This window comes from Protopterus annectens, chromosome 4.part0 (genome assembly GCF_019279795.1).
Source record: "Protopterus annectens isolate FY-2018-M chromosome 4.part0, PAN1.0, whole genome shotgun sequence".
NCBI lineage: Eukaryota > Metazoa > Chordata > Ceratodontiformes > Protopteridae > Protopterus > Protopterus annectens.
The window spans coordinates 930,684,468-930,709,202 of record NC_056733.1 but is presented as its reverse complement, the minus strand read 5'-3'; the positions used below and the strand labels follow the sequence as shown (position 1 = coordinate 930,709,202).

Here is a 24,735-nt window from a genome sequence, read left to right as displayed (position 1 = left end):
AGGGATGGGAGCCCAGAACCGCGAAGGACAACCTCGGAACCAGGGTCACACCCTGCTCTTGTCAAACCTGCTTCTGAGGGTGGAGCCCCAAGCAAGATCGGTGCAGAAAGAACTCCCAGCACCGTGGACAGAACTGTAGACACAGTCAGAACCGTACTACAAGCTGAAGAGCCTGCAGCCCAATCACAGGGTTGAAAAAGGCCTGGTTCAGAGGGGACCAAAGGCCAAAGGGACAGTCCTGGGGCCCTAGTGAGGTCCACTACAGGCACCAAGACGAGGGGTTCCGAAAATGATATCGGAGCTGAAGACTTTGGAACCAGTATGGTCAAAGAAGGAGAGTAGGATGGAGTCTGTGAAGAAATCAACCCAAGTCCTGCAGGTGGATGGCTCCTAGATGGAGTGGGTATCCCCCTGGCTGTCAACAGCTGATCTACAAGACGTACCATGTCAAACTCGGAAAGGCTCCTGGTGGATCTAGTGGATACTCTTCACAGGGAGTCAGGTCGTTCCAGGAATGGACTGTATACTTGCCCTAAAAATGGATCTGTTGATTGACAGTATCGGGTCTGTGGTGTGGAATCTACTGGCACCAATGTCTCAAGTTTGGAGACCGGAAGAAGTGGTGTCAAAATTGTCATTATTGGGACTGTGAAAGGACTCAGAGCCGACACAGAAGGTTCAGTAGCAAGCGTAATCACAGAGATAGGCATCGAAGGTGTGCACTGTGCCAAAGCGGCATTCGGTGCAGAAGTTGCAGTAATCTTTGGAAAGTCAGTAGTCAGTGCCATAGACAGTATCGGAGCCGAAGCTGGCACCAATATAGTAACAATCGTAGTCGGAGCAGAAGTGGTCGGTGCCGATGAGGTGGACTTATGCTCCGAAAACAATTTAGGTACCTTAGACTTTACAGGTTTGCTCTGCTCACCCGATGGTGAAGAGGAAACAGTACGGGACCTTTTCTTTTCCTTGGTTGGAGGAGGTGAGACTTCTGTCGCAGAAAGGGCCTCTGAAAAGGGCGACTTAAGGAGGTCCTTCAGAATCAGTTTGTTTTTGTGCTCGTTCAAAGTGCAGTGAATAAAACTTTGACAAATCATGCAAGGGGGTTGCACCGAAAGATTGGGCACCCCCAAACAAACAGTTATCATGAGAATCACTGTTAGGCAGTTTACCCTTACATGAAGTACAGTGTTTAAACCCAGACGTGCCCTTTTTATCAGACATCATGAACAAAATACACACAAGACAGATAGAAAACTAAGGCAAAAAGTTCTGGTTCTACTATATCTATGTCTAATATATTTATAGTTCTACTATATCTATGTCTAAATATATATAAAAAAAACACACAAGTTAGATGAAAAAGGAAGAAGAAATACCAAGGATGGTATTTAAGGAATACCACAAGGATAGGAAGAAAGGCCGTATCACCAATGGTACTTAAAAAAATTACCAAAATGGTAGAACCCAAAAGGGAAAAAAAGGTCTATAGATAGCTTCAAAGTTAATGAAATATCAAAATTACCAAGAAGGAATAAGAAATAGACAAAATATCCAGAAAAGATATCAAAAGTTTTCCGCTTAGCTGAGAGCTTGGCTTGAACGTGGCTTTACGGCTATGTGGCAAATGAGATCTGTGGTAACAGGGAGAAGAGCACTATGGGTAATAGTTTAGCTCGAGAGTTTATTTGGCTGGCGCAAGCTTGGTATTAGGCCGACTCGGTTTTGAGGGCTCAAAACCGAACCCATCCGTGATTAATGGAAAGAAGATCAACAACATCTGATAGGGATGTTCCATCAAATGGAGCGGTGATGAAAGTAGACTTGAATGGTTTTGCAAATTCACATAAGCACTTCAAGGCGTGTCTCCTGATGGCTATGCCACAACCCGCTGCCCTAGTCCTCTCTTCGGCTGCATGCGCAACGAGCCTCATGGACAAACTGGATGTCGAATCAAGGGTTGCCAGCTGGGAAGCTACTTTGTCGTGAACCCCCTCAGCTACTGCTCATTGTAGGGCAGCTGATAGCTCCTTCATCAGATCCCATTGAAGTCTAGTAAAATGTGCCATGAAGTTAAAGGACCTGAGCACGAAGTTCGACGAAGCATTTACGTGCTTCCCAAATCTATCTACTGTCCCAGACTCTTTTATTAGAAGGACAGATAGTAGGACTTTCACCAGCAAGTTCCTTTCTGATGTCTGCCACTACCACCATGGCATCTACTGGTATTCCTTTAGCCCAGTGCTGCTGATCCTCAGGAGCTGACAAAATGCAGTCTGGTCTCTTAGGAACTGGCTCATTGGAGTTAGGTATCTTCTAAGCCTGCTGCGCAATCAATTTAATCAGATCGCCAGCAGGCGGAAGGATCCAAGAGGTAGATGGTCGGGCAAGGAAAGCCTCCAGGTATACCAATTCCTCTGAGGAAGGTTGAAGGGAAGGCCAGCCAACCCTCTGTTTCAGGATCTCTAGTATATCTCCAAAGGAGACATCTTCCAAGGGTGACCTTGGGGAATATTCCCCTTCATCGAAATCGGTATCTTCTGTGCAAGACTCTTCAGGGAATTCCAAGTGCTTCCTCTTCAGAGGTATCTCTTTGGTGAGGCTGGAGAAGTGTCTGAAGGAGGACATGACCACCATGGTTGGATCCTGAGGTTTATGTGCCCACTGCCCCAGGGTAGAGGCTGGAGGAGGCTCTGGACAAGGGGAAGGACAGGGTGTTGGTCTGACAAAACTGGAATAGACTACAAGCCCACAGTGGACAAGGCCCTCTCCATGGCCTGGAAAGGGGCCTCCCCCCAGAGGAATGGAAGCCCAGAAACAAAATAGACTCCTTCGGAACACTAGTCCCATCCCACACTGAGGAAGCAGCCTCCGAAGCCAGTGTCAAGCTCACGTGTGCCAAAGCCCCAAGAAGCATGGATAACTCCAGCAACACCAGAGGAGAACCACGCTCCCCGGAACCAACGAAGTTATGACCCTGAGAGGTCTCCAGTTCCAAAAGAACTGAAGAGCCCAGGACAGTTAATGGTGTTGGAGATGCAGATCTGATTGGCACTGAGACAGCTGAAACTGGGACTGTCGGCACTGAGAACTCTGAAGGCTCAGTTGGAGTCAGAAAAGGAACAGAAACAGTTTAAACTATGGGAACAACTCCAGAGTCAGGGAAGCTAGGGAACCGATGAAGAAGCTAAACCCCTTGCTGCCAGGAGCTGACCGACCAGCCTCGAAAACATCAAACTCTGAGAGGCTCTTGGTGGAATGGATCTAAGAGACAGAAGGGCAATGGAGTTTCTCCAAGAATGGGGTCGGGCTCAAAAAGGGTCCACTGACAGGGAGTATGTTTTCCTAGGTCTGTCTTGAAAAGAAAACTCCCTCAGTTCCGAAACAGATGGACCCAAGGAGAGAAGTGCTGAAGTCTTGGCCTTGGCAACTGAAGGTGTCTAACTAGTCGGTGCAGAAACCGGCACCCAGGCTTGGAGAAGACTGGAGAATGGAGAAGTATACAGTAGTAAAATTCTACCATGTGAGCTCTCTCTGGAATCTGCTCATGTCAGTGGTATAGTTCAGTGCCTGAAGTGCGAAAGTGCACAAAGCACATGCTGCTTCCTCAGTCTATCCATCACCCTCAATTTTAAAGGGGAGCAGTAGTGAATAAACAGTGTCTATGGAGAGTTCTTATTTAGGGGTTGCTGACACAATGATTGAGTCAACATGAGGTGATTTAGCCAAAATAACTTTGTCCTTGAGGTGCGGAGGATGTTATCTGGGGATTGTCTTACAGGTGTCAGGCTCCTGCCATGACCTCTTGGTCTCCAAGTCAATCAGATGGTCAGTCAGAGGTATCACTGGGATATAGATTGTTTCACTACCTATGCCTCAAGCAATACAACATGAAAAGGTGGTCAGCTGGCCAATCTCCTCTCTGTTGCATGAGCTCCAGTGTGCCACAAAAAGAGGAGTCTTCCAGAGGTGATTGTGGGAATGCCTCTCTATCCTCCATGTCAGTATCTAAGGTAGTGGACTCCACTGGTGAGGCTGGCATTTCTTCTTGCATGTCCTCCAAGAGAGGTTCAGAGGACAAGTCTCCTGATTCCTCACAGTCTGTGCGTTACTTCTTGCATGTCCTCTTTAAGAGAGGTTCAGAGGATGAGCCTCCTGATTCCTCACAGTCTGAGTTCTTGGGCAGTAGGTTTGTGCTCAGTGGAACAACTCTAACCTACGGATGCCTCAGCAGAATAAAAAAAGAGTGAGAGACAAATATTGGACGGAACTGTGACTGATGGAGCCTGTGCATCTATTCCCTTAGGTAAAGAAATCATCCTTCCCAACACCTACAAGGCTGCACTTACCTCCAATTGACCGGACGAGATTATTTTTGCTGATGGCTTCAATCCTCGCTTTGGAGAAAGATATGCTGTCACAGGATGGACCCCAAAGCCAAGAAGGCTGCTGACTTTGATGAAAGAAATCTGCCCTGAAGACTTGAATGTAGATGTCTCAGATACCACCACCAGAGCTGAGGACAACAGTCCCACTGAGAGCCAAAGGTGCCAACTACAGTCCTTGTGTCTGAAACTCAAACTGATCTGATGAAGCCAAAGTTGAGCAAGTTGGAACAATATCCGGGGCCAAAGAAGCAAGAAGTGTCAGCCTCTGGACCACAGGATGCTAGGGGGACTACTCAGAACGTAGCTGAGCCAGCTCAGAGAACGTAGCCGAGCCAGCTCAGAGAACCTCAAGAAACACAGGCTCCTCTTGGGAAAAGTGTGCGGGGGGGGGGGGGGTCAGAGGACCAACCACCACTCTGTCTCAAAAGTTTCAGTATTTCACTGAAGGAGACCTCCTCAAGGGGTGATCTGGGGAACCTTTCCCCCTCAGAGTTGGTGTCTTCTGTCAGAGATTCATGTGTGTAAATCTAAGTGCCTCCTCTTGCATGTACACTTCCAAGGAGGCTCTCCAGTGGGATGTTCCAGAGAGGTCTCGAAGTGTGAGCTGAACTCTGAATGAGGACTGTCTGAAGGCTTGTACAGGCCAGCTGCACTGATGGGACAGGATGTAGAGACTCTGGGACCAAGGCAGACAGTTACAGAAGGGGTGGTCCTGAGGGGGGCAAGCAGATGTGGAAAAAACTCTCTCTGCTACCTCAAAGGCAGAAGATACAGGAGAAGCAAGGCCCGTCCTGGTAGGAGCCAAGGACAAATGGCCAAGACAGCTCAGGGCATCACCATGACTCTGCCTCGAGGCAGAAGTCAGAGCACAGCTGTTCAACGACAAGATTCCAAGAGGAACGGATGGCTCCAAGAGCATCTGAGTCAAATCAAACCCTTTGGACCTGGCAACAATGCTTCGTCTTTGAGACACCTCTGTCACCGACAAAGTCGGTGCAGACTGGATAACAGCGAAAAAGTCGAAGGCCAGTCCTTCACATCAGACACAGACAAACTCAGAACTCTTGGGTCCAACAGTTCCAAAACTGAAGGTCGGATCAGAGTAGGAGTAATAATTGGGTAGGGGGCTGGTGGCAGGCTCATGGGGCCAATGGGAGATGGACACGGTAAAACTCCCAACTGACTCTGGGCCCACAGAAACTTCATCATCATCCTATCCACATCTGCTTCAGTTAGGCTCCTAGATGACCTGAGACATAATGAGGTAGACAGTGGCCTGGAAGTCCTTGAAGGGGTCAACTGTAGGCATGGTGAATGGATCCGAGAGGTATCATAATCATGGTGAAGGTGAAGAAGTGGTGAAATGGAGATTCTGATTTTGATCTTTTTCGATTTGAAGGTTTGGAGACCTTTTCAGGTGGAGCTAAACCCGAAACAGAGAAGGGAGAATGATCAGGAGATTGTTTCCAAGCTTCTTTGCCCTTAGTTGATGAATCCCCCTTAGTCTTCTTGGAAGGCTTTTTGGAAGAAGAAGGGCCTCCAGTATAAGATGCAGAAGATGAAAAGGGTAATAAACCCTTAAGAAATAGCTTGTGGCATTCAACCAAAGCCTGATGTTGAACCCTGCACAAATCTCACTGACAATATCCAAATGGGCTGAGCCCAGACAAACACACTCCTGCTGGGCATCGGAGCAGGTGCAATTTTTGCAGCCAGTTGGCTTATCAGACATGGTGAAGTACAGAGAACCTTCCAAGAGAGAGAGAGAGAGAAAGGGAAGTGGAGAATACCAACAATGGTAATAAGTCAGAGAAAAAATACCACCAATGGTAAGTAAGAAGTACCTACAACAGGTAACACTAGAAATGGGGGAAAAACACTGCCAAGGAACAAGGCTTAAAGTCCCGAAGGCAGAACAGAAGTAAAACTATTGTATTATATCTATATACATATAAATGTATCAGTCAAGAGAAAAAGGGGAGGCAGGAACAACAAAAACATGACAGAATGCTAATAAGAGATTTCATGAAAAACATTTATACTTTCCACTAGTGTCCTATTTGCGGCAGACCACATCCATTCATTGAAGCAGCAAACAAGATCTGGGTTAGTTCTAGCTAGACAGGAGGATTACAGGTAAGAGGAGCTGCAGAGCAAAGTCTTTAAAAGTGGTTGAAGTCAAATCAGAGGACGGATATAAAAACCATCAGTTGAGGAACATTTAAAAAAAAAAAAAAAAAAGACAACATCAGATCCAATACCTTCTTTTACAGTGGGGAGTAAGCAGTAACAATTTTCTCCATCATTTTTACAACCCCCATATTGAAACGTATGCACATGCATATTCAATACCAACTCATTCATGACAATATTTTCTATATCAATGTCATTGATTTGGGAATACTGACAAGTATTTAGTCACTTTTCTTTCACTCATGAAATAAAACTATTACAACTTCTTAACCAACCCCCCAAAATCTTCTCCAAAGTCAGTTAATCTTGGAGCATGAACAGCAGAAATGTTTTGTAATTAAATTTTTATGCATTAAATGAAATTCAGGATTGTCATGTTTTGTGACTCTCTATGCTAGACTGCGACACTGGACTCAGTTACTGTACCGCACAAAGGAAAGGGGCAAGACTACAGGACATAACCGAACAGTCGTTATCAACCCCCCCCCCCCCAATTTTCTACACAGGGGCGGGATGTCATGTTAACTGTTGCCCTCTCCCTCTATTCAATGCCAGTCTCCTGCCTTCTTCAACACTGATGCCTGACTGTCGGAGGTCTTCTCTCACACAGGCCACCAACTTCTTGCTGATCACCTACATTTCCTCTTACTTTCTTCCTGCCTGTCCCAAATCATCCTCACCAGATTGTCTTCTGCTTTTCTGCACATGTGCTCAACGACTGTAATCTGTTCTCTCTGATCTTTCTGCAATTGGAGCCACTCTGGCTTCTGCTCTTGCATCCTCATTTCTTTGTCTGTTCTACAGTGTGCATCCTACCACCCATCACAGGCATTTCATCTCCATGACCTCTAGCTTCTTCAATTGTTCTACCTTTACTGTCCAGGTTTCTGTACCTTACAGTAGTATTCTCAATCCACTGTTTTGCACACCCTACTTTTCAACTTCTTTGGCATTCTTCTATCATACACTACCCATGACAGACTATGCCAGTCGGCTGTAGCCCCTCTTATCCTAGCTTTGACCTCCTCATTCAGACTTCTCCTCAACTACCTCTGCCAGATACTTGATGACGTTAACCTATTCCACTATTTTCCCTTGTATATCAATTCTCAACTTCTTCGGATTTCCCCCATTTGCTGCCATTAGAGCTGTCTTATCTGTATTCAATTTCATCCGATGTACCTTCAGTTTTGCATTCCATTTCCCTATCCTTTGCTAAAGTTCTTGTTCAGAGTCTACATGTAATGCAACATTGTCTGTATACACCAACTTTGCTGACCTCTCCCCTCTGATCTGTGTGCTAATGTAGTCCATCACCAACAGCAGTGAGGTCAGAGCTGAACCTTTGTGCATACACGCTCCCACTGGGAACCTCTCTGTGAGGCACACCACTGTTCGTACTTGAGTCATTGGGTCCTTGTATATAACCTGCACCAATTCTACCAATGCTTCTGAGACTTTAAACCACCATAAGACTGCCCAAATTAGCTTTCTTGGGACCTTGTCATATGCCTTCTCCAAGCCCAGGAATGCCCAGTTGGAATCCTCCTTAATCTCCTGCTTCTTTGTAGCTGTCTCATTGCAAACATCAGGTCACTTGTACTGCATCCTGATCTGAATCCAAACTGCTCACATCATATCTTTCTTACTGCTACTCTGTGTGTTTATCACCCTCTCCAGAAGTTTCATGTAGTGTGAAAGGAGTCTGATACCGCTGTACTGCCCACAGTTGTGGATGTCCCATTTGTTTTTTTTTTTCCACAATGGCACTAGTATGCTTATTCTCCAGTCATCTAGTGTGATGATAAAACTCAATAAGCAACTCCATGTATCTTTTTTTAAGTTGGCTTTCCTAACTGTCTAGACTAGTGCATATTTTCAAATTCCCTGCCTATACTATTTTGCTCTGTTTGCCCTCCATACAAGGGCTAGGCTTTTGAGGTCTAATTCCTGAGTTTTAGGAGTGAAAAAGCTGTTTAGTGTTATCCTTCAACTTTTTTTAAATATCACTTGGGAGGGGATATCAAACAAGTTAGCATTACAGAAAGAGGCATTCAGACTCTACTCAACATTCAGAAAGGGCTTTGTGTGTAACCAAAGGTGCACACAGTTCACCTACAAATAATACTCCCTGCAACAGCAGCATTAGACTACACATTAACAGTACATGACAATCCCTGTAGTGGCAGTATCAAACCATGCATAAACAGTACATGATAATCCCTGTTGAGACAACATTAGACCATGCATTAACTACATGATAATTCCTGAGGCGGCAGCATTATTTTATTTTATTTTACATTTGTTGACCGGGATCGTCCGACTGGATATATGCCCATTTTCAGCGGAGGCCTGGGAAGAAAAGCTCCACATACCAAAAAACAGAGACAGTACATATATCACTGAGTGATAAACTCAGGCAGATATGTTAAGAAAAATATAGACAAAGAATACAGGCAGATATCAATATACACAATGTGCAGACTTGCATTTGATTGCAAAAGACGTATCAGAAAATGTGAACATAGAATACAATTAGATCTCATAATTCACAATGCTTAGACATTCAAATGCTATGAGGCATAGATACTTGGCTAAACAGCAGGTTGAGTAGCAAGCCCTGTATTAGTGAAGTTGTTAGGTTTAGAACAAGAGCACAGCCAATGAGATGTGAGGTATTTTTTTGAGACCACATATCAACAGTACATGATAATTCCTGCAGCGGTAGCATTAGACCATGCATTAGCAATATATGTTACTCCCTGAAGTGGCAGCATTAGACCACACATTAACAGTACATGTTCCCTGTGGCAGCAGCATTAACAGTACATGATAATCCCAGTGGCAGCAGCATTAGACTACGCATTAACAATACGTAATACTTCCTGCGACAGCAGCATTAGATTATACATTAACAGTACATGATAATCCCAGTGGCGGCTGCATTAGACTACGCATTAACAGTACGTAATACTCCCTGCGACAGCAGCATTAGATTATACATTAACAGTACATGATAATCCCTGCAGCGGTAGCATTAGACCATGCATTAAAGTACAGTTTTGTACCTACCATAAATGTAGATGTTCGAGTGTATACACTGCTGCAGTCATTACACTTGGGTTATCCTGCCGTCAGGTGGTCCCGCAGTAGGCCTAAGTTCCAAAGTCTTGGCCCGGCGTCGGTTGCTGTCGCCTCTTCCCTGACGTCAGTGCGCCAGGGGTATACAAGATGCATCCGACGCCATTTTCTTCAGTTTTTCTTGCCCCAGATGTCAGGTGCCCCCAAAAGGTAGGCAATGTAAATTACTAATAAAACATACATAAGAAAAGCAAACAAATACTTTCTGTTACCAGCAAATACTCCCCATAGGTAGCAAAGGGTAGAATACTAGGGTAAGTACCAGCAAGTAAGAGGGGACGGAGGGAGGGTAACCTGGACTGCAGCAGTCTTTACACTCGAACATCTACATTTATGGTAGGTACAAAACTGTACTATGTTCATCGTGTTACACTGCAGTCATTACACTTGGGTAGAATCTCAAAGCAGAGGTAGGGTGGCTGGTTCTATAAGGCATTAGGGGTGACTATAAGGCCCTGCACAACTGCAGTGGCAAAGCCAGCTCTGGATTTAGAGTAGAGAGGCAGATGGTAATGCTTGGTGAAGGTATGTACTGAACTCCAAGTTGCTGCTTCCAAAATGTCCTTGGTAGGTACTTCTCTGAGGTAGGCAGTTGAAGTGGCTGTTGCCCTGGTGGAATGAGACCTAATGCTGTTAGGTGCCGTTTTCCCATGGTGTGTATAGCAGAAACATATACAATGCCCTATCCATTTTGAAATGGTCTGTTTTGAAATGGCTTTTCCCTGTGTTCCTGCAGCATATGCTACAAATAATTGCTCAGTTTTCCTGAAAGCTTTCGTTTTGTCCAAGTAGAAGCATAACTGCCTGTGTATGTCCAAGGAATGCAGTAGTCTCTCCCCTTTGTTCTGTAGATTTGGATAAAAAGTTGGCAAGTGAATAGTTTGGTTTAGAGCCACACTTGATACCACCTTTGGCATAAAAGTAGGGTTTGTTCTTAAAGACACCCTGTCTTGGTGGAAAATGATGAAAGGTTCCACTGCCATTAGTGCCTGTAATTCTGAAACTCTTCGAGCTGAGGTTATTGCCAGGAGTAGAGCAGTTTTCCAAGAGACATATTTTAAGTCTGCTGAGTTTTAGCAAAGGATGAGAAAAAAATTGGTGGATCTGTGTTGTAATGAGCAGAGATGGCAGAGGCATGGATCTTAATGGATGAAAAGGAGAGGCCTTTGTCCAGCATCTCAGTCAAGTATTGTAGTATCTGAGGAATATTTGGGTCAAGGCTGTGAGCCTGGTTCCAAGCACAGAATCTCTTCCATTTATCCGAATAGGCTTTCCTGGTGCTAGACCTTCTGGCCTCCAGAATGACATCCATAACAGCTTTGGAGAGAGGCATTGTTTGCTTGACTAAGGAATCTGCCATGCAGCCAGGTTTAAAGTCTTGAGTTGGCCGTGAAGTATCTGATTGTTTTGCTGAGTCAGAAGTTGTGAGATTTGCGGCAAAATCCATGGTGGTCCTTGTGCTAAGTTCTTTAAGATTGGGTACCAGTGCTGGCGTGGCCAATCTGGGGCAATCAGGATCATCTTTGGCCTTTCTTGTCTGGCTTTTATGATTACCTTTGAAAGGAGAGGTATTGGTGGAAAAGCGTATACTTGCAGGTTTTTCCAGCTGAATGAGAGGGCATCCACTTTCCATGCTTGTGTGTGGTAAGTCCTTGTGCAGAATTTCTGAAGCTGGCAATTCATTAGGGATGCGAACAGATCTATGTCCGGGCTCCACCATTTTTTGTTATCATCCTGAACATTTGTGGATGAATTTCCACTTGTGCGGATCCATGATGTTTCTGCTCAAGTCTGCCAGTGTGTTTTTCTCTCCTGACAGGAATTGTGCTTGCAGATGAACTTGATAGGTTATAGCTGTGTTCCACAAGGTCATGGCTTGTCTGCAGAGGGTATATGAATGAGTGCCCCCTTGCTTGTTTATGTACCACATAACTGTGGTGTTGTCTGTCCTTAGAAGACATTGTTCTGGATGCAGAAGGTCCTTGAAAGCTATAAGGGCATTTTGTACAGCTAGCATCTCTTTTTGATTGATGTGAAGATGCCTTTGTTCTGTGGGCCACTTGCCCTGAATACATTTTCCTGCCATGTGTGATCCCCAGGCGTAATCCGAAGCATCTGTTGTCAGTGTTTGCCTGGCTGTGTGTTGAGTGAAAGGCTGTCCCTTGTTGAAGTGAAAGGCTTGAGCCCACCATCGAAACTCCTGTTGAAGGCAAGGAATAAGTGGTATTACTGTTTCCAAACTGTGACCGTGTTGAGACCAGACACTCTTTAGGTACCATTGTAGTTTCCTCATATGCAGTTTGGCATATAGAATTAGTGGTATGCAAGATGCCATGTAACCTAAGGTCTGCAGACTTTTTCTTGCAGGGAGTTGGGTTTTTGTTGCCATCAACTGGAAATATTGAGTCAGTTGTCCTTGCTTGTCTGGCGTGAGATAAGCCATCTGGGCCGTTGTATTTAAGCTGGCACCCAGGAATATTATCTCTTGTGAGGGCACTAGTTTTAATTTCTTTTCGTTTACTGTGCACCCTAGACAAATTAGTAGTCTTTTTACAAACGCCAGATGCTTTAGAAGAATGTCTTTGCTCTCTGCTTGAACAAGGCAGTCATCCAAGTATGAGTAAATTTGAATTCCTTTTTGTCTGCAAAATGCAATTACTGGTGCCAGGCATTTTGTAAAGACCCTGGGCGCAGTAGATAAGCCAAAGGGCAGTGCAGAGAATTGGTAATGCATTAAACCTGCTACGAATCTGAGGTATCTTCTGCAATTTTGTCTGATAGGGACATGCAGGTATGCCTCCTTGAGGTCCAAAGTTACGAGCCAAGCTTTCTTGCCCAGCATGGGAAGAAGCTGCTGTAGTGTCAACATTTTGAATTTTGGAACATCCAGGTAAGTATTTAGAGAAGAAAGATCCAGAATGGGCCTCCAGGCTTTGTCCTTTCTGGGAACCAGAAAAAGTCTTGAGTAAAATCCTTGTCCTTGTTCCTCTGTTGGTACCTTTTGAATAGCTCTCATGCCCATGAGTGCTGTAATTTGTCTTTGAGCCTCTGCCCACTGATTTGGTGGCAGATTTGGCATTCCTTTTAACCTTGGCAGAGTGTGAAAGTGGAACCTGTAACCTTGAGACAATATTGAGAACCCATTTGTCTTTGGTGATCATTTGCCAATTGCGACTGAAAAGTGCCAGTTTCCCCCCCAAGGGGGCTGCCAACAGAGAGATGTTTGGCAGCTGTAGTGGGAAGTCATTGGGGCTGTTTTTTATAAGGTTGAGGCCTGTCTTCCCCTTCTTTCTGGGTTGAAGCACCCCATTGTCGAGGCCTGTAAGTACCTTGTAGTTGACCTCTGCCTCTTGGATGTCTGTATCTGCCCCTTTGAGGTCTGTCTGAAATTGGAAAGGACCAGTTCTTTGTTGGCCAATTTCTGCTAAATTGAGGAGGCTGAACCTGTAAGAAATCCTTCACCGTTTGCATAGATTTTGCTTTATCCTCCATTTTCTTTAATACCTCTTCTGCCTTAACGCCAAATAAAACATCTCGCTACAAAGGTGCATCCAATAATTTTGCTTTAACATGATCTGGTAAAGTCTGCTCTTTAAACCAAGCATGTCTTCTAATGACAAACCCTGTAACTGCTGCTCTACAGGAGGCCTCTAAGGAATCAAAACCACATTGCAAAGTATGTTTTCCCACTTGTTTAGCTGCATGCAATAAATCCTGCATTTCTTTATAATTAGGAAGATCTGAATTTGGAAGCATTTTTTGTTTCAACTGAGACATCAAGTATTGCTGGTATTTAAGCATGTGAAACTGGCAATTTAAGGCCCTCATTGCTAAAGTTGCAGATGTATAATCTTTCTTCCCCATCTGTCTAATGCTCTGGAATCTCTGTCAGAGGGGATTGGATTTTTTTGCTGTAGAGGCCTTTACCCCTTTGGGACCCTGTGAAATAGTTTCAGGGTCAGCAACAGGGCTTTTATAAAGGAATTTGTGAGGGTCAGGGACTCTGTAATATCTGTCTGGCTTAACTGGAGCTAGAGGTAAAGAATCAGGATTTAAACTGGATTCAGAATACACATCATCCACAATATCTAACACTGGCGGAACAGCAAGGGGTCTGTGTTGAGGTAATAAAAGGAAATCTCTGAGCCTTTTCTTGGATTCTGAGTAATCCTGGCCCTCCCAATGGAAATGTTCCCACATGGTATGTAAGGTTTCCCCAAAGGAGTAGTCCTCTGGTGGAGAGGCTGAAGGAATGGATTCCTCAGCATCAGAATCCTCATAAGGGGGTAAAGAGTATCCTTGGTCTGAGGATGAATCTGAGGAGATGGACACCTGGTCAGGTGAGTCAGTCTGCATCCTGGCTAGGCCTTTTATCAGGGGGAGGGTGGGACCCCCTGATCAGAGTAATTAGGTCTTCGGCCATTTTGAGCATCTGTTTCTTAGGCATGGAGGCCTGTCCTGGTGAATGCTGAAGTTGTTTCTTTGTTTTAGATTTAGCAGAAGATTTAATGATTAACTGAGTAGGCCTGAAAACACCCTCTGAAGCTGCGGGTTGTTCAGCTACTCCGGAGCCCTCTGAAGGGTTAGTCCCGGTATGCCGCAAGTCTGGTGTATTCGAAGGCCCAGCAATCTCCACGTGGGAGTCAGAGGCGGCCTGTGGTTCCAAAGAAGCGGTCGTCAGGGGCTGCGAAGGTGCCTTGCTGAAAACCGGAGAACCGGCGACTGGCCTAGAAGGGGCTTAGTCAGTTTTCGGCCTCGGATGCCTGTCCTCGTCTTTGCATTTTTTGTGTAACCCAGTCGTTGGTAGTTCCGACGGCATAGTGTAATTGAATTTTCTGCCCAAATAATGTCGGGCAAAATCAAACAGACGTTTAATAGTGCGCTTGTTAAACCTAGCACAAAACCGACAACCTGTGACATTGTGGTCTGGGCCTAGGCATGGGATACAATAGGAATGGAAATTCTTATGAGGTATTTGCTTCCCACAAGAAATACAATTAACTTTTAGTGACATCGGTCTGAGGCAAGAAAAGGTTTCCCCAATGGGGTACTAAGCTTTGTAGAAGACTTCAGTTCTGGATTCAGAATGAAAATCTCAGGAGTCTGCCGTCCGGCACTTGCAAACTGCTTTTGCATCGGGCACCGCGTGGCAAGAAAGACTGGAGAAAATGGCATTGGCTGCATCTTATATACCCCTGGCGCACTGACGTCAGGGAAGAGGCGACAGCAACCGACGCCGGACCAAGACTTAGGAACTCGGCCGACTGCGGGACTGCCTGACGGCAGGATAACCCAAGTGTAATGACTGCAGCAGTGTAACACGAACATCAGTACGTGATCCCTGCGGCGGCAGCAGCATTAGACCAAACGTTAACAGTACATAATACTTCCTGTGGCAGCAGCATTACATCATACATTAACAGTAGATGATAACCCCTGCAGTGGCAGCATTAGATCATACATTAACAGTACATGATAATCCCTGCAGTGGCAGCATTAGACCATGCATTAGCAGTACATGATACTCCCTGGAGTGGCAGCATTAGACCACGCATTAACAGAACATAATACTCCCTGTGGTAGCAGCATTAGATCATGCATTAACAGTACAAGATAATCCCTGCAGTGGTAGCATTAGACCAGGCATTAACAGTTCATGATAATCCCTGTGGCGGCAGCATTATACCACACGTCAACAGTACTATATCCATATTTAGTGCCATGTCTGCTCATCTTTCCTGCAGTTTGTGATAGTCTAGTCACCTTATTTATTTGAATGGTTATTGCAGAGATTGTCAGGTATCCCAAAGAGTAGTGAAGTAACTAACGTAAACATTAAAAGATTTTCTGGAGTTAAAGTTTGTGTTGTCAAACTTAAAATGACATTGGCTACATTTCCATCCATATGAATACACCACATATTTAAATAGATCTTTAGTTGTAAAGACAGCAACTGGCAGGTTATGGGGACTATTCAACTGATAAAAAGAGGTGGCTTATAGATCAGGTTATTTTATATGGTAGAAGCAGTAGTTTATACTTTTAGAAAATTTAGTAAATTAACTCTGAATAGTTTTGTATCTGTAAAGACTCCTAGATTGGAAAACTATCACAAGTTTTTGTGATCAGTACTGAAAGCGAATGGTCACTGCAAATACCCTGTTTTTTTCCATTTGGTGGGGGTGTAAATATTTTTAAGTGAACAGCTCCAGCCAATTCCACTAAATGCATTAGAAGCTTCAAGTTTTATGTTACTCTGGGGTTATGTAAGCTCAGAGTAGGTTAATTAATTATAGAACTGAAAGGTGTGAAGCCCTCCCATAATTGGGTGGTCCAGTGGACTTGTTCCACAATTCACCTAAGTGTTGTGGAATACTTACAACTCGATTTGTACAAATGTAAATGAGGTGCCAAAGGAACTCCAGGTGAAAATTTGATCTGCAGTGTGATTCTGTGTGGAAGGATAAATTCTGTGCAAACACTAGAAAATTGTATTGATAACCTGTGATATTTTGATCCAGTGGATCTGTTGCTGAGAGAATTATATCCATATTCAGAACAATTTACATGAATCAACAGCTGTCGTCTGTTATGAATCTAAAGTCAAAATAGTGACCTTAGCTCAGTGACACTGAAGTTTGCTACTAGTAACTTCCTCCTAATGAGAAGCTACTGGCCTACCATCAGGAAGCAATTAGAAACAAAACTCTGCAAAAAATGTCAGGTTTAATACCGATACTTCATTGATTTGTGTTTTACTCTTTCAAAGCTTCTTAATTTTCAGTGCTAACAAAAGAAAACTAGTTCACTGCAAAATTGTTACAGCTGGACGTACAACCTTTACTAAATTACAGTAGCTAAAAATACTGCCTACCCTGTCTAGTAGTCACTCTGCTATTCCTAAATAAATAATTTTTGAGCATGTGTCTAAAAATTTAGGAGTACAAAATCATCCAGCTTACTGTATGAAATATGGCTTAGTGGGTAACTGCTGTGACTATAGTGTATAGGGTCCTGGGTTCGAGACCAGCAAAGGCTGTTTATTTAGGGTGGGAGGATGACATCATGGTTAAGGCGTTTACCTTAAAGACACAAGGTGCAGGGTTTGATTCTCACATGGGGTAATTGGCTAGGCTTCAAATGGCCCAAAAGGGCAGTTAGCCTAGTACTAACCTATGAACCATTTAGTAAGTGCAGCACCCTTGATCTAAACAGGATCAGTTATTGAAAACGGGATGCGCATTGCAATGGAACACTTGTGGAGATCATAAGAGACCTGCTGGGGGGATGCATGCTTCAGCTGCAGATGTGAACCAAAAGCTGAAGGATTTGTTTTTGTTAGGCCACATTGGGTAAGCCAGTTTCTTGCACTGCTGAAATAAATTCATTTATTTATTTTTTAATGGGAGCCTCAGGTTATGATCTTTAGACCTATATAGAAGAGATGGTTATATTAAGGTATTCTTATGGCAATGTGGATTGGTCAAGTAAAAAGCACCAATATAGATCCTTTTGAATACCATGAGTGAATAGTAGAACACGTGTGACAAATCAGCTGTAAAGACAATAATCCAAGGTAGTAGATGTTGAAGAATCACTGCTAGTAAAAACAGATCTTTTCTCAGTCAGCCAGAAGCAGATACAACAGGCATTGTTTTAATGGTTAAGGTGTTTACCGCACAGGCACAATATCAATATCACCCTAACCCATGCACCATTCAATATGAAATAAAATTACAATAGTTACAGTTTTTCACAAGGCAACCTCATCTTCTCACAACATGTTCAAACTAAGGGAACTGCACTGTCCTCCATTCTCGGTACATTTATATAGACTTCCAGTGTCATTGCATCTCAGGCAAAGGATAAACCCCTGCAACACTGCCATCTCCATCTTTCAGGGAAAAACACAGTAAACTACATGCTAGTGACCACAAAAGAACAGTCAGACAACAGTGAATGACGTGAATTCAGAAATGACTAAAAAATAAGGAAAGATTTCTTCAAAACTGGAAGTTATAATGGTGAATACTGAAATAATCACAGGTATTAAAATTCAAAAAGTAAGGAGCAACACTAATTATATTTATAAGATCAGACAGCAAGAACAAGGGAGTTACAGGCCCTCTTCTACTACGGTATCAAAGTACTGTACCACCAACTGACTTTCTCAACAGCATTCTCTGCAATAGAGAGAGCAGACAGGCCTAGACTTGCATGTTCATAAATATCAACAGAAAATCACATAGCATGAATCAAAGTCTCAGAAGCATGCATGAAGGACTTTACACACCTGTTCACATATAACAGTAGAAAAACAGTTGTATGTCTGGACTTAAATCTCTACATCAACGGATTATTAAGAGTCGGAACTTGAAATCCAAATAAACTCAAGTTTTAATAAATGCAAAGAGAGTGTGCCCTACATAACCTACCACCTAATGCTATTGCCATTAAAGTGATACCAACTGCCTGAAGAGGCTTTTAGCAATCTGACTAGACCGATGTGAATCAATTTTCAAAAATGTTTTAACTGACACAGTTACAAGTAAAGGTTGCATCAGCAAAACTTATTAACAACAACAAATGCAGTCTAGTTTTCAAAGTTAATTACCTCCGTTACAGATAAAGGTGGTCCTTCAGACTGGAGCATAATTTTTCTATCTTCTCTCATCGTGATCTGTAGGAAGAAATATCACTTACATAAATATCCAAGACAAAAATGTTATGCAACTGGAAAAGGAACAGATACATTTCAAACTCCAGTAAGGGTAAATACAAGAAAATGTTGAACAGGAACCCACCCTAGTTTCATTCCTTGGAGATTATTTTATGCATAAGGTCACTACATCATGAAATGCAATGCAACCGTGTTTGACAAAGCTGTTTAAGAACTTCTCATCAGTGGACCAATCTTTCCTGCAAGATTCCATCAGTGTCTTAGGTGTGGAACTTAAGCAGCCCAAAAGGCTTTTTATTCTACATAAACAAATTCTTAAAAAGCTTCTTTTGGTAACACACTTACTACAAATTCTGCCTTATTCAAGACTAATTTCTCAATTTCTCACCATTAAGCTAGGCACAATGAATCTGCACAAGATCCAGAAAGTCTCATTTTCTCAATACTTTGTGTACACAAATTTTTAAGCAATATGCAGCTTGGAAGAGTAAAGATAGGAAACAACAAATATGTACAAAAGCTGAACATCTAGCATCAACTGGTTCATTAACATACACACAGCTGCAAAACTGCTAAGCAATAACTCCAGGAGAAAGCTCATTGGCCTCATTATTCCTGTTTCAAAGAGTAAAAGTCTGCTTTCAGAATGTGTACAGAAGTAGGGCAAATGCTTTGAGAGATTCTACTTGCCAAAGCAGTAAAAACACAAATGAGCAAAACTATTTGCTTACACACTGCATTACAAAAGCACCATTTCATTTCCATTTATACATAAAATAAGATAAAGACACACACACACACATTCAGAGAAAAGTGCAGTTTTGTCAGCATAATATAAAATGGCCCACAAGTAACAGTTTCCACTAGTATTCATAACATTTGGGAATAAGCTAATAGTCACGTCCACCCACCCAGCCAGACTGAAAGACTCGACAGAAATCACGTTGTGGGCTGGCCATCCACTCACCAATAAAGAGCTGCAGGAGTACATCCCTTATAAATGAAGCAGTCAACCCACAACATCTACTCTTTTTTACTACCAAAGAGGGACATGTGCAATGGACAGCGGAGACCCCCCACTTGCCTGCTTTTTTTTTTTTTTTTTTGAAACAAAAGAAAAAATAACCATACTAAACTACAGTAGAGAGACTACACACATCTCATCGCAGGTCTAATGACCTGACAGATCAAAACAAAAAAATCTTCCCCTGGTACTTCTCCCTCTGGAGCAAAACAGAGAGTAACAGAGAAAGAAAAACTGACCATATGGGAAGAGGCTAGTACTGCATCAGTAGTCATCCTGCTGTAACACTTGTCGTGTTAGCATCCGTACACAAGTGCACTACGTCCACTGTACATATCACAGCAGCAGCAGTCCTGCGGCAACACTTGTCATGTTAGCATCCTTACCCAAGTCTGATAAGTTCACTGTACATATCACAGTAGCTGCAGTCCTGCTGTAACACTTATGTTAGCATCCTTACACAAGTGTGCTACATTCCCTGTACATATCACTGCAGCAGCAGTCTTGCTGTACCACTTGTCGTGTTAGCATCCATACACAAGTGCACTACGTCCACTGTACATATCACAGCAGCAGCAGCAGTCCAGTTGTAACACTTGTCATGTTAGCATCCTTACACAAGTGTGGTAGGTTCACTGTAGATATCACAGCAGCAGCAGCAGTCCTGCTATAACACTTGTCATGTTAGCATCCTTACACAAGTGTTCTAGGTTCACTGTACATATCACAGCAGCAGCAGTCTTGCTGTAACACTTATGTTAGCATCCTTACACAAGTGTGCTAGGTTCACTGTACATATCACAGCAGCAGCAGTCCTGCTGTAACACTTGTCATGTTAGCATCCTTACACAAGTGTGGTAGATTCACTGCACATATCACAGCAGCAGCAGTCCTGCTGCAACACGCGTCATGTTAGTAACCTTACACAAGTGTGTGAGGTTCACTGCATGCATCACTGCAACAGCAGTCCTGCTCTAACACTTGTCATGTTAGAATACTTGCACAAGTGTACTAGGTTCACTGTACGGATCACAGTTGCAGTAGTATTCATTAACAAATGGAAAGATAAATAAAAAAAACACTCCCTTTTGTTAACCACATGGGTTAGTGGAGAGAGAGAGTCAATTTTCAGGGATGAAATGGGAGAAAAGCCTGGTTAAGTGATTTCCTCAATGTCAGACAGTAGACAAATGTAGGCTATGGAAATCACACCAACTACAGCTCACGACCTTAAACCTCAGCCCCAACTGCCCCCAAAAACAGTGTATATTCAAGGAGCTGGAAGATTCACCAAAGCATTTCAGGGAAAGCAGATTCACTGGCATACAGAGGTAAAGCCTGGACTACTGTCCAAGAAACAATGGACAGATTAACGTCTGAGGCAAATGAAAGATCTAGCAGTAAAAACAGGCATTTCTATTGTTGGAAATGCCTCTGCAATGGGCCAGTAATCAAGGAGCCTCAATCCTCACCACTAGCACCAGTGAGGGACTGGGAAGATGACAAGTACACACACAGTAAAGTACAATTTTCCTTAAGAGCAAACAGAGATCACAGTCAGTCTGGGGCTGGTTTCTCCCTCTCTCCCCATATCCCCAGTAAGACTCCCCACTGGCACAGCTATAGGGTTATGATCTCAGCAGAGTGGTCAAGCCCAAACCTCCAGCATCCACTCTGTCCAACCAGTGCTTCATGTTCCTACCCAAGTAGCTGGCACATACCACGCACACACTCACACTCGCACACTCACACACACACACACACACTTTGAGATTTGATTTATATACAAACACACAGACACTCCTGGGGAAGGCTGTCACAGGTTTACTAGCTATGCCTCCTTCAGCCCAGACTATAAGTTAGTACCAACTGCCACCAACCACTACTTATCAGCTACTATAAGGCCCTTACAAAGGGTGACCAATCCTACTGTGTAATGTTACTATTATCCAAATGGTAAGTGTGCCCAAGACCTTTAAGGATATTGGAGTGGCCTATACAGTATCACCAAATGCATATGTAAGTACTCTAGGAGCTTAAATATCTTTAAGCAAACCAGCCACAATTAAAAGGTTTAAATGTATTTAATAATAAATAATAAAATAAGACAATACTCAATAACTCAATACAGTGACAACACAGTTCAGAATCACAGGAAATATTTTAAAACAACAATGCAGGACAGTCTCAAATAAAAAAAAGAAAACAACTAAACTATTCTTGCTATATTCCTGTCCATTTCTAAGAGACATTACTGTAAACTAGTACTTACTATTTAGCAAGGCAGAAGTGCTGATGAGAGGATGTTTCTAGGTCCAAAGACAAATAGAAAATGCAGAGACTTTCTATGAGAGAGAGTTCTTAAATTAATAACACATTACTGCTAGGTCAACTGGATGACATCATTCTTTGTCATCTGCCTTCAGTTGCCAGGCTAACAGAAACTTAAAATTTAGCACCTCTATGTCAAAAATACTTTTCTCAGAAGTTTGCCTAGAACTGGAAGTCATAAACAGTTAAACACTTTTACATTTGAAACCTGTAATTATTTCTGTTTTCAGAGAATAGAAAGAACTTCTAGCTGTAGACATCCTGTCTTCTTGCTGAGATAAACACAACTGTAAAACTCCACTTATTTTCTCAGAGTTTTGAAAGTTAACTCTGTATGTTACAACTTCTACTATGCAAACACACATTTGTACATGCATATAGTTTATACACATTTCTGCTCTTTTCCAGCAGGGTACACTGTGGTTACATTCTTGAAGCTCAGTACATAACATACAGTTCAACACATATCTGCACCAATAGTTTAATGTCCACATGACATGTAGTTTTCTTACATTTGTAAGACAAGCATACAAATCATATTAATATTCACAAATATCATAGAATTATTTACAAAATTCCAGCTAGCTGGACTGGCAGCCTCACAGTGTGTGTCAGAAGTAGATGTCTATGGCACTGGTTCCTCAGAAAAAACACTCAGATGGAAATACATGGCCTGGAGGGTAGACAGTATGCTCACCAAACCACCAATATGTGGAAGCCTTCAAAGTAGATGTCTGGGAGCGTCAATTCATGTGGCAAAGAAAGTGGACCTCCACAGCAAGACAGAGACTGTATATTTCCATATTCACTTGTATCAGGAGAGGTTAGGTCATTACAAACTGCAATTGTATAAAATATCTCATGGCTGTCTAAATGACAAAACCCCCCTCCCGAAAAGCTCTCACCCTAGCAATTGAGGGTTCCTCAATACGCAGGGAATAAATAGGCTATGTCTAATTGGAGAGAAGCTTCATGGTCATTAGGCATAACAGCTAAAGTGTTTCTGGAGTGGATACGGAGCACATAATGTTGGGAATATGTGGATAGAGGATCACGTTGCACCAAATCTGGAAGAATGTGCTTTTCCTTGCCACTGGAAGAGTTTTCCGCAGCAGAACAGAACGCATTTTACCAGCTACTTAGTGTTTAGTTTGCAGATTGTGTACCACCTACACTATTGGAAACTGTCTGCAGTCAAGGTCAGGTGTTGTGGGATTTGGCTGAAAAAGCATTCCAACAAGAGTCTCACTTGGAAAGCCAGCTACTTAAATACTATCCATAGGGACTGTAGGACTGGAGCTGCTCATCACAGGGTCTGTGAATTATGGGTAACATGACATTCAGGAACGTGAGAAACTCCCCTCCTGTGAAAGTTCTCTTCCATGATTGCTGCAAGAAAAAGTCATTTAGGAAAGCATTTTTTTATAAGAAGATAGGAAATCACTTTTACATAATGCATCCAGTATGGCCTCTGCTAAAATTTTATAAGTGATACTCGGTGTCAAATTCTAAATGGGCAGACTTAGAGACAGCATCCCAATGTACTGGAGACAGATGAAGGCATATTGGGAGCTTTTCCTGCTGTTCCTCCCTGGACTAGGATTATAGAAGGTCCCTGTCTACTTACAACTACATACAAATGCCTCCAGTTGTTAAGGACGCTACTACTGAAGCATTGCATTTTGGAAAAATCCGGAAAACAGCAGAGATTCCAAAGGGCAAGGAAATAAATGGTAAGTGGTAGTCCCTGCTCTGAAACTCAGGAAGTCTCATGCACACCCTGCGTACTGACATATCCAAGTAGGTGCCTTGAGGTCCCAAGCTACTATGAATAATTCAGGCATTAATAACTAAAGAGATCACATGGTAAGCATACTTAACTTCAGAACCAAAACTTTTAAATTATAAAAGTTCAAAAATGGGCCTCAACAGCTGATCTTTCTTGGTAAGCTAGGAAAATTCTAGAGTAGAACCACTTTCTCTACCCTCTGGAGAAACACTTTCTATTGCTCAGTCTGTCTTCAGGCTACTTAGCAGAGTTATGGCTACCATCATCTGAGCCTCCAGTATGGGACGCATCCCCAACTAAGGAATAAAGCAGCTGAATTTTATTCTGTACCTCTCTGAGATTAAATATTGTATCCATTTGCCTGAACACATCTAGCTGCTTCTGTAAAGGTCAATCACCTCACCAGAAAGTGGGAGAGTTATGTTGTGGGTAGTCATGACTGACAGAAAGGTCCTGTGGTGGAGCTACTGACAGTCTTCTCTGATTTCTACTCTGTCTTTGGTTACCACTTTTTTTGGAGATTCTGTTCCGAGTGGCCTACTGATAGTTGGTCATGCAGCATCAGAAAGGTCAGGGCTTGGATGGATAACTCTTGCCTTACCTGAGAATAGGAGGAAGGAAAAGCTGCTTTATTCCCATCACCTTTCCATTTTTCCTCTCAGTTTTTTTGAAAATGTCTTGCATGTGATGTTCAAACAGCAATGTCTAATACAAGAGATTATTAAACAGTTCCCTGTTTATATCCTCCAGAGTAGTTAGACAGGCATGTCTCCTGATGCTAGAGACCCTGATACTACACTGACTGAGTGATGCCCTTATTTAATAATGTATCTGCACACCTAGGTGCGGTCTAGGACAACCTGAATACTCAGAGTCTCATCTGGCTCTCTAAGGCAAGCTCCTCAATGCACCTCAGGATCTCTCCCTGTCATTTAGCTATGAAGGGATGGAATTAAAGACTCTGCAATTGAAAGACATATGGAAAGGGCACACTGTACATATTTCATGCTCAGCTTCAAGATCATCTCAAGTCTGAGTCAATACGAAAATGCTTTCCCCTCTCAACACATCACCTAATCCCACCCCCCACTGACACTTCACCTAACCCACCCCACCCCCAGCTAACACATCACCTAATCCCACACTCTCCCCTTCACCAGTCAGGCAAATGCATCTTTCTTACATTATTTCC

The 24,735-nt window shown here is 43.1% G+C and overlaps 1 protein-coding gene across 1 annotated transcript in view; it reads right to left on the bottom strand.

Moving 5' to 3' along the window:
* The window catches only part of KNTC1 (kinetochore associated 1), a 3,090,908-nt gene that overhangs the window by 2,347,160 nt on the left and 719,013 nt on the right, over positions 1-24,735 (bottom strand). The window contains exon 19 of the mRNA XM_044068909.1: positions 18,334-18,399. Coding sequence (XP_043924844.1) covers positions 18,334-18,399 — 66 coding nt within the window. The remainder of the gene's footprint in view (positions 1-18,333; positions 18,400-24,735) is intronic.